The following is a 9,787-nucleotide window of genomic DNA, read 5'->3' as shown; positions in this document are numbered from 1 at the left end:
GTGGCAGCGAAATACCGGGACACACAGACACAGACAGGACGTACGGCACCGCTGATCCTGCAGAGCTGGAGCTCTGTGCCACGCACAGCACCCTGCCCAGCACCGTGCCACACACGGCACCCTGCGCAGCATCATGGCACCGTCGCGGACAGCATGGTGCCACCCTCACGGACAGCATCGTGCCACCATCAAGGACAGTGCCCTGCACAGCACCTTGCAGAGCCCCATGCCCAGCATCATGCCACCATCACACACAGCACCATGCACAGAGTCATACCCTGGCCCCGTGCCGCCCCCAGCCCCCTGCCCCGCATGCCTGCGGGGTGACGTGCCCCCAGGACCCTGTTGTGCCACCCCGCTGGCTTCCTGCAGATTCCCCTGCTGTGAGCTGCTCTTTGGCACAGCCAGGTGCTGGCATCCCCACGGGAGGGGATGCAGAGGGGGCAGAGCAGGGTGGCATCACCAAGGAACCCGCACCCAGGATGTCCCACGCAGGGAGCCGCCAGCAGCAGCAGCAGCTGCAGGTCCCCCTGGCCCATGCTGACTCACCATAAACATTTACATTTGGAGCAGGAGTGGGGCCAGCCAAGCTGCTCCGTCCCAGATGGAAAATATCCCAAGCACAGCATGAATGTAAACATCTGGGGGAGCAGGGGGAGGGCAGGGGGCAGGTGAGCTGCTGCGCTGCCAACCCACCCATGGGACGGCCACCAACAGGGTGGTCCTTAAGGCGGCTGCACGCCCAGGGCTCAGCTCGGGGATGGGGTGGCACAGAGGTGGCTCCAGAGCCTCCCAAAATGTCCCAGTGTCAGCTGCAGAGGTTGAGGGTGGCACAAGGTGCCCAGTGGGGTGGGGAGGGGGAGGTCCAGTGGAGGCCATGAAGATGCTGGGGGGGCCTGGAGCGTCGCTGTGAGGAGGAAAGGCTGAGAGCCCTGGGGCTGTTGAGCCTGGAGAAGAGCAGCCCCAGAGAGGATCTGCTCAGTGCTCAGCAAGAGCTAAAGGACCTGTGGGAGGCAAGAGGGTGAGGACAGACTCTTGTCAGTGGTGCCCAGTGACAGGAAAAGGGGCACTGGGCACAAAGTGGAACCCAGGAGGTTCCATCTGAACAGGAGGAGAAATTTCTTTGTGAGGCTGCTGGAGCCCTGGAGCAGGCTGCCCAGAGAGGTTGTGGAGCTTCCAAACCCACCTGGCCATTGTGCTCCTGGGCAAGCTGCTGTGGGTGCCCCTGCTTGAGCAGGAGGGTTGACTGGATGATATCCAGAGGTCCCTTCCAGCCCCCACCCTGCTGGGATTTGGGATCCTGTTGAATGTGGCAGGCATGAGGATTCAGAAATGGGGATGCTGAGTTCAGGTGGAGCAAGGACTGGGTGTGGAGAGGGGGATGCTGAATCTGGCAGGGGTAGGGATGAAGATAGAAGGATGGGGACCTTGATCCTGTCAAATCAGGGATGGGGACACTGGGACCCACCAGGGCAGGGATGGGGATATGGGGATGGAGATGCTGAGCCTGGTGGGGCAGGGACAGTCCTGGGCCATTTCTGCTCCCTGGAGTGGCTCCCTCAGGGTCAGTCACAAGGAAGGGGTCAGGCTGACAGCTTGAGGAGTGACCAACACCTTTGTGCTGGGGGAAGTGGGACCTGGGAACAAACCTGAGCCTCTTGCAGCCCCTGGGCCCCCACAGGATGGTGGTACCCTTGATGGCTTTGCTCTTCTCACCCCTCCCAGCCCTGGCCAATGCCACCCTTCGAGGCCAGGTCTGCCACCACCTCTTTGGCCAGCAGGCACAAGCCCTGGACACACAGACACTATCCCAACAGGCAGTGATGGTCCCCAAGGACCTGGCAGGGCAGGAAGAGTTACACCATCAGCCTCCAGCACCCCGTGCCCCCTGCCCACACTTCCGCCCTGGCACCGCCACCCTTCCCGCTCCCACGCCGTGGCACTGGGCCAAGCTCCACGCTGGCAGGGGGTCCTGGGGGCTGTGGTCCCCAGTGCCCTGGGGTTGGACCCCCAGCTCAGCAGGCAGTGGCCACAAGTTTTGTTTCTGTTTCCTCCTGGGGGACTGTGGCTGCTGCTGTGGGAGGAGGAGGCAGAAGTGAAATCGTGGCGGAGGATGTGGGCAGGCAGCGGAGCGGGCAAGGGGATGGGGGGTGGGGGCTGGTGGGTGCCATGCCCACCGGGAAGAGACCATCATGCCCAGGTAACACTTTAATGGGGTGGCATCAAGGGCTGAGCAGCTCCTCATCACACCAGTCCAGGTTATAAACCACGAATCCAAGGAGCCAGGGGTCCCCCGCCCACGGCGGAGCGGGCACCGTGCCCAGGCTCATCCCCTCGATGCTCTGGGCTGCAGTTCCCACTCCTGCAGCTCAAGAGTGGTCTGGCAGGAAGCTGCTGAGAGTCAGGTTGTCACCATCCAGCTCGGAGCCAGGGTCGAGCAGCGTCTTGGGGCGCCGGGCAGCCCCGGTGCCGTTGGCGGGTACCTCGCTGTCGGGCAGCAGGGAGGAGATGCAAATCATCTCGGTGTGGCTGATCTGGCGCCGTGCCGTCCGCGCCCGGCGCCACAGCAGGGCGCCCAGCACCCCCGCGCACACCATGAAGGTGGCAGCCGCCAGTGCCAGCAGCAGCACGGCCAGCAGGCATGTGCCCACCGCCCTGCCGGGCTCCCAGGGCCGCGGCCCTGCGGTCCCCTGGGCCTTCGTGTGCCAAGGGGCTGAAGGAGTCGGCGCGGCCGGAGAGCTGGATTTCTTCACCTTGTGGCCCGTGGTGGTGGCGCCGAGGGCCGGGGACGTCATCGAGCTGCCGTCCGCGTCACCGCCTGCCGCCCCCTCCTTGCTGGGCGGCGAGAGCCCAAGGACGGTGGTGAAGCTCCTCCGGGGGGCTGCCTGTGTGCTGGGTGCTGGGGGTGGCACAGAGCCCAGCGGCGGGTCAGGATCGGGGGAATCTGTCTCGTCCTCTGGGTCCGTCGCGGCTGGCACCGCGAGCCCCTGCCGCAGGCTGGCAGTGGTGGCAGGCGGTGGCGGTGGCGCGGAGCTCAGCGTCAGCTCAGGGTGCGGGGAATCGGTTTCATCCTCTGCATCTGTCGTGGTTGGCACCCCCGGTGCCCAGGGCAGAGCGGCGTCGGTGCTGGGTACGGAGCTCAGCAGCAGGCCAGGCTCAGGAGAGTCTGTCTCATCCTGCAGGCCCCCTGTGGTTGGCACAACGAGCCCCCGCTGCAGGCTGGCGTTGGTGGCAGGAGCCGGTGGTGGCACAGAGCCCAGCGTCAGGTTGGGCTCAAGGGAATCAGTCTGAGTGCTGCTGGGCAGCGTGGTGGCAGCGTGGCTGTGCCCTGGCGTGGTGGCAGCGTGGCTGTGCCCTGGCATGGTGGCAGCGTGGCTGTGCCCCGGCGTGGTGGCAGCGTGGCTGTGCCCCGGCGTGCTGGCAGCATGGCTGTGCCCCGGCGTGCTGGCAGGGGGCTGCTGCCCACCATCGTCCCTTCTCCTGCGGGAGAGTGCCAGGGGCTCAGCCTGGCCCTGCTTGGTCGCCCCCCAGAGCCACTGCACGCCACGCTGCTGGCCTGGCTCCAGTGGTGGCACGGCCCTGCATGCCCAAAAGGTGCTCAGCACCAGCAGCACCAGCACAGCCTGGCCCAGGGCCATGGGACCTGCAGGGGAACAGAGCAGGAATGAAGTCGGGGTGGGAGGAGGCTGAGCTCCGTTGGTCAGGCTGGAAACAGCCCCAGGGAGGGATCAGACAGAGTCATGGAATGGTTTTGGTTGGAAGAGACCTTTCAGATCAAGGCCAGCCCAGCCCCTGACCCAGCACTGCCAGGGCACCACTAAACCATGGCCCTCAGCACCACATCTACACGGCTCTGAAACCCCTCCAGGGATGGGGACTCCACCACTGCCCTGGGCAGCCTGGGCCAGGGCTTGACAACCCTTTTGGGAAAGAATTGTTCCTCATGTCCAACCTAAGCCTCCCCTGGTACAACCTGAGACCATTTCCTCTCATTCTATCACTCAATACTACGAAGACCAAGCCCCACCTGGCTCCAACCTCCTTTCAGGGAGCTGTAGAGAGCCAGAAGGTCTCCTCTCAGCCTCCTCTTCTCCAGGCTGAGCAACCCCAGCTCCCTCAGCCCTGTTCTCCAGACCCTTCCCCAGCTTTGTTCCTCCTGGAGAGGGGACCCTGTCTTTGGCAGGGCTGGAGGATGTGACCACTGAGCTGCTCCAGCCGTGGGCAGCACAGCTGTGCTTCCTCCACCTGCAGGAGCTCAGCCCCGCTCCAGAAGAAAGTTTTGAGGAGGAAGCTGAATGCCTGGAAATGGGAAACGAGCAGTGCTGGTGGAGGAGGTGGCTGCTGCAGGAGGGCAGTTGCAGGATGAGTTCCCCATGCAGAAATGAAACCCCCTGGACCTCCCCCCCCCCACACACACACTGTGACTGACCCCACCGTGGGGCTCCTCCTCCTTCTCCTCCACTGGCCAGGCTGGTGAGGGGCTCTGGGGCCAAGGCACCATCTGCAGCAGAGCAGGAGAGGCAAACCCACCCCAAACCCACCTGTATCACCTCTTTTGGTCACCAGCCCCCCATGGCAGCTCCGGTAGGTGGAAGCCAGTGAGCTCCCCGCACCCAACAGCATCCCCAGGAGGTCCCCAGGAGGTCCCCACATCCCCCACCCGTGTCCCACCCCCCCCCAGGGACCAGCACTGCAGAAGGCTGGCACCCCCCTGGGCACCCACACGTGTCCCAGGGGAGGACTGCCCAAGCATCCTCTTTGCACCCACAGCATCCACATGATCCGGACACCCCCCACGCCGGGACTCACCTTTGCAGGGGGGCACCACGGGACCCTGAGCTGCAGCACCGGCTGGCACCTCCCGGCTGTGCCAGCACAGCGGGCACCGGGGCGGCCTGGGGCGTCTGGGCTGCCCTCTGCCTGCGCGGGAAGGCAGGGACGGAAGAGCTGCTGCGGTTTCAGAGCTGAGAGGGGGAAGGACGTCACGCCAGCAGCGAGGCCACCGAAGGATGGGGGCCGTGGGCACCCAGGATGTGGGGGTGCAGACCCAGAAAGGGGGCTCCCACCCCTCTGGAAGCCCCCAGAGCGGCCCAGCTCCCGCAGCGGGGCTGCTGAGCTGCCGGCCAAGGTTTGCACGGCCCCAAAAGCAGAAGTGATGGGAAACCTGGTGCCAGGGCTGCCAGACAGCCCCCCCGGGCATGGGGTGGGAGGGAGGAGGTCATGGGACATGGAGGTAGCTCAATGCCATGAAATGGCTTCACATGCAAGGAGGAGGAAGAGGAGGAGGAGGGCAAGGGCCTGGCTCAGTGTAGCTGCAGAACCCTCACACCGGGAACTGTCTCTTGGCACCGATGTCCACGAGTGGCAGCCTGTAGGTGAGGAGCTCTTGGGGGGCTCTGGGGGCCACCAGGCATGGTCCTGGCCACACAGCTCTGCAGGGCTCACCCCACCCTAACCACAGGCAGGAGGTGCAGCTGCAGGAAGGATGCTGCAAGAGCACATCCGCTGCAAACGCCCTGCGGCTGCTGCTGGGGCTGTAAACAGCCCCCACCCCAGAGCGGCACCCCTGCCCCCACCCCCTGCACACGAGGGCTGGGTGAGGGTCCCAGTTCCTGCTGCCCCTAGAGCACTTGTGGGAAAACAGGCCCAGGAGATGGGGTTCAGGTCAGAGGGAGCAGGGGGATGAGATCTCCTGGGATGAGGCCAGCGGGTGGCAGGGTAGCTAGGGAGCATCACCCCTCTGAGGGCATCCCTGACCCATCTCCAGGCACAGCCTGGCCTTTGGGTTGGGTCAGGAGGTATCAGAGGCAGATGAAGGTGGTGGAGAAATCATAGAACCACAGCCTGGGTTGGGTGGGAAGCGACCTTTGAAGCTCACCCAGTCCACCCCCCTGCACTCTGCAACTAGAGCAGGTTGCTCACAGCCCCAAACAAGCTGACCTAGAATGGTGCCAGGCATGGGGCATCTCCCACCTCTCTGGGCACCCTGGGCCAGGCTCTCACCACCCTCAGTGCCAAACATTTCTTCCTTCTCTCCAATCTGAATCTCCCTCTTTCAGTTTAAACCCTCACCCCTTGCCCTGTCACAACAGGTCCTGCTCAGAAGTCTGTCCCCAGCTTTGGTTGGCCTCTTCAAGCACTGGCAGGGCAGCAGGTGCCCCCATGCAGGGTAAAACACTGCAGCCCCAGGGAAGGATCCACAGGGACAGAATGATGCCTTCCAGCCTGGGCTTTTTCTGTTGCTCCAGGTTGTCCTGCACCCTTGAAGCAGGTTTCAGCTGGGGAGGAGCAGAACAAGCCCCACACCAGCTCCAGGGTAGTCTCCATGGTGGTGCTCCTTCTGGAGACCACATCACCCTGATCTCAGCTACCCAGACCATCAAGTCCTACAGGGTCATGGACCTGCTCGAGTCAGAAAAGCCCTCAAAGTCCAACCATCAGCCTAAGACCACCATGGCCATCAAACCATGTCCCAAGACGCCATGGCCACGTTTCTGGAACGCTCTAGGGATGGTGACTCCACCACCTCCCTGGGCAGCCTGTTCCAGGGGCTGAGAACCCTTGCAGTGGAAAAGTTCCTTCTAAGCTCCAACCTAACCCTTCCCTGGCACAATTTCAGGCCATTTCCTCTCTTTCTATCACCTAATAGCAGGGACCCCACCTGACCCCACCTCACTCCGACCTTGCAGGGAGCTGGGGAAGAGCCTGACCCCACCTCACTCCAACCTTGCAGGGAGCTGGGGAAGAGCCTGACCCCACCTCACTCCGACCTTGCAGGGTGCTGGGGAAGAGCCTGACCCCACCTCACTCCGACCTTGCAGGGAGCTGGGGAAGAGCCTGACCCCACCTCACTCCGACCTTGCAGGGAGCTGGGGAAGAGCCTGACCCCACCTCACTCCGACCTTGCAGGGAGCTGGGGAAGAGCCTGACCCCACCTCACTCCGACCTTGCAGGGTGCTGGGGAAGAGCCTGACCCCACCTCACTCCGACCTTGCAGGGTGCTGGGGAAGAGCCTGACCCCACCTCACTCCGACCTTGCAGGGAGCTGGGGAAGAGCCTGACCCCACCTCACTCCGACCTTGCAGGGAGCTGGGGAAGAGCCTGACCCCACCTCACTCCAACCTTGCAGGGAGCTGGGGATGAGCCTGACCCCGCCTCACTCCAACCTTGCAGGGAGCTGGGGAAGAGCCTGACCCCACCTCACTCCGACCTTGCAGGGAGCTGGGGAAGAGCCTGACCCCACCTCACTCCGACCTTGCAGGGATCTGTAGAGAGCAATGAGCCAGCCAAGCTCTTGGGCTCACTCCCAGGCCAATCCCCAAGGTGTCCAGGTGTGATCCCGGGGGCGGGACAGAGCAGAGGGGAGCGGAGGGATGCCGGAGGAGCTGCTGGGACTCCCACGGCCGGGGGTGAGGGCGGTGCCAGCAGGGCCAGCGATCAGAGCCGGGGCGCAGGGAGCCGAGGCAGGCGAGGAAGGAGGAGGCAGAGCAGAGGCAGCTTTTATAATCAATGAACTCTTTTTAATCTTTTGAAAATGGAAGCAAATATTCGGACAGGTAAGGATGGCCGCTCTATAAGAGCGCATCTTGCAGGACTCGGCTGGTTCTCTCCTGGGATTATCACGGCTACAAAAAAGCTTCAGGCACTGACTCCGGTTGAGCCTGGCGAGGCATCAGTTCATTTAAATAAGAACACAGGCTTCGGAACTCAAAAACGCAAACACCACCGCGGCAGCCTTTCCTCCGCCCTCCTCCTCGGCCCTTCTTCTACCGCACCCCGACCCCCACCCCCTGCCCCCGGGGCGTCTCCCATCCTCCGGCGTCTCTCTCCCAACGCACTTTTGATTTCCTTCCGATTAGAATAGTAATTAACAAAAACAACCCCCAACTAAACTCGACCCCGAAGGTCCCCAAGCACACCTGAAGTCACACGTAGGGATTGACACAGAAATCACCGGTTGGGGGGTGGGGGGGAAGGGGAGAAAGAGCAGGAAGGGAAGAAAGAGGAGGAGGGGGAGAAAGAGGGGGAAGGGGAGAGGAGAAAGAGGAGGAAGGGGAGAGGAGGAAGAGGAGGGAGGGGAGGATGTTTGGGGGTAATTCTCCACAAAAAGATGAAAGGTGATTGACAAACACGGTGGCACGGCCTCAGCCACCGAGTGCAACACAAACCTCACCCGACAGGCAAAAGAACCGGGAGCTACTGGGCTGGCGGGAGGAGCAGTGACAGCCGGCAGAGGGCTAGGGGACACCTGGTCCTGCTGCTGTGCTCACTGCTCAGAACCACAGAAACCCCACTCTCAGGAAGCTCTCATGCTATGGACTTCTACCTCCCCTTCTGTCTCCCCCTCACGTCTCTCCAGCTACCCGGCCTGGGCTGTCCCCACGGCGTGGTTTCAGCTTCACACACACACACAGACACAGACGTCCCTCCACCACACGAGGCTGGAGCTGGGAGTTCTGAACATGCAAAGGATGGGTCCCAAAACCACCAAAATAAAGGGAGGATTGGAGGATTTCCAGCTAATCTCATGGGGGGGAAAAAAACCTACCCAAAACTGGCTTGAGCCTGCACAAAGGGACACCTCCCCTGCTGGGGATCCCCAGGGCAGGGACACAGAGGGGTGCAGGGAGCTGCTCCAGGCATCCATCCTCACCTGGGATGGGCATTGAGGCTTCTCAGCCCATGGCTCTTTGCCCACCTCTGGATTCGACATGAGCTGCTTACACTCCCCCAGCACAGCAAGGACAGGCTGGGATGGGATGGGCAGTGCCAGTCCAGCCTGGCACAGCTCGCTGGGGTGATCCTGTTGGCACCCCAGGAACACAGCCACCTCCCCTTGCAGGGCAGACTCCACCTGAGCAGAGCTTTGCTGGACTGAAACATCGGAGACACTCCAGGAGGAGCTCAAGAGCCTGCTGTGCTCATGGGGTCTCTCCTCCAAGGATCTGAAAGGAGAAACCAGTTCTCCAAACTGGGATCAGGACCACCCTCCCCAGTCCCTTCCCCTGTGAAGGGCTGGGAGTGCAGGGGGATGGGGTTGGAGGTCACTCACCTGAGCTGGCAACAAGGAATTTCCTGCAGGGCTTTGCAGCCTGGGGAGGGGATGGGGGAGAGCTGGTGAGGCAGGGCTGATGGCAAGGAAAATCAAATGCTACTGAAAACATACCAGGGGCGTTTGATTTCTGGGGACCTGGCGTGGGGAAGTCACCTCCCACTCTGGGAGCAGCTCTAAGATCCCAACTCGTGTGAGGGGCAGAGAATTGCAGGCTCACGGACTTCAGAAAGCCCTCAAGTCGAGGAGCCTGAGCGTGGTGGGGCAGCTCCAGGGCACGAGCCACAGCGAGGAGCAGCATGGAGGACCTGGGGACTGCCAGGGGCCCACGGCACACCCCAGACCGTGGATGGGCACAAAAACACACCTCTGCCTCAGCGTAACAAAAACGGGCAAGGAAAAGGCGGCCCCAGGGCCGTGGCTGAAGGAATCCCAGCTGTGGGGCTGCCTGCCAAAGGGCAGCAGGGGCCTGCTTTGGAGGTGGAAAAATCAGAGGATGGACCCCACCTAAATTCTGAGCTGTTTGGTTGCTTTCTCTTTTCAAGGGTGATGGGGGGTGGAAAACCACCCAAAAGGGCAGCGCGGGGGACGGCTGAGGAGGGCTCAGCGGCTGCCAGCCTGCAGCTGGCTGTGCAGAAGGAAGGATTCCTACGGCAAAAATCACTTCGGGACTGGGGCTTTGTGTCCTCCGAAGGGTTGTGAAGATCCACCAGGCACACAGCCACACACACTCCC

At 62.6% G+C, this 9,787-nt stretch overlaps 1 protein-coding gene across 1 annotated transcript; it reads right to left on the bottom strand.

Annotated features, from left to right (window-relative positions):
- Positions 1-2,324: 2,324 nt before the first annotated feature.
- On the bottom strand, positions 2,325-3,638 carry SELPLG (selectin P ligand). Its single transcript, XM_054173285.1, has one exon. It carries the CDS (start codon positions 3,636-3,638, stop codon positions 2,370-2,372), a length of 1,269 nt encoding a protein of 422 aa, XP_054029260.1. The 3' UTR covers positions 2,325-2,369.
- Positions 3,639-9,787: the final 6,149 nt, after the last annotated feature.

Source organism: Dryobates pubescens, chromosome 25 (genome assembly GCF_014839835.1).
Source record: "Dryobates pubescens isolate bDryPub1 chromosome 25, bDryPub1.pri, whole genome shotgun sequence".
Lineage (NCBI taxonomy): Eukaryota > Metazoa > Chordata > Aves > Piciformes > Picidae > Dryobates > Dryobates pubescens.
Note: the sequence above shows the minus strand (reverse complement) of the source record. Positions and strands in the feature narration are given on the sequence as shown.

Excerpts from the sequence above, each read along its gene's own strand:
- SELPLG (XM_054173285.1), bottom strand. The coding sequence starts at position 3,638 with ATGGCCCTGGGCCAGGCTGTGCTGGTGCTGCTGGTGCTGAGCACCTTT.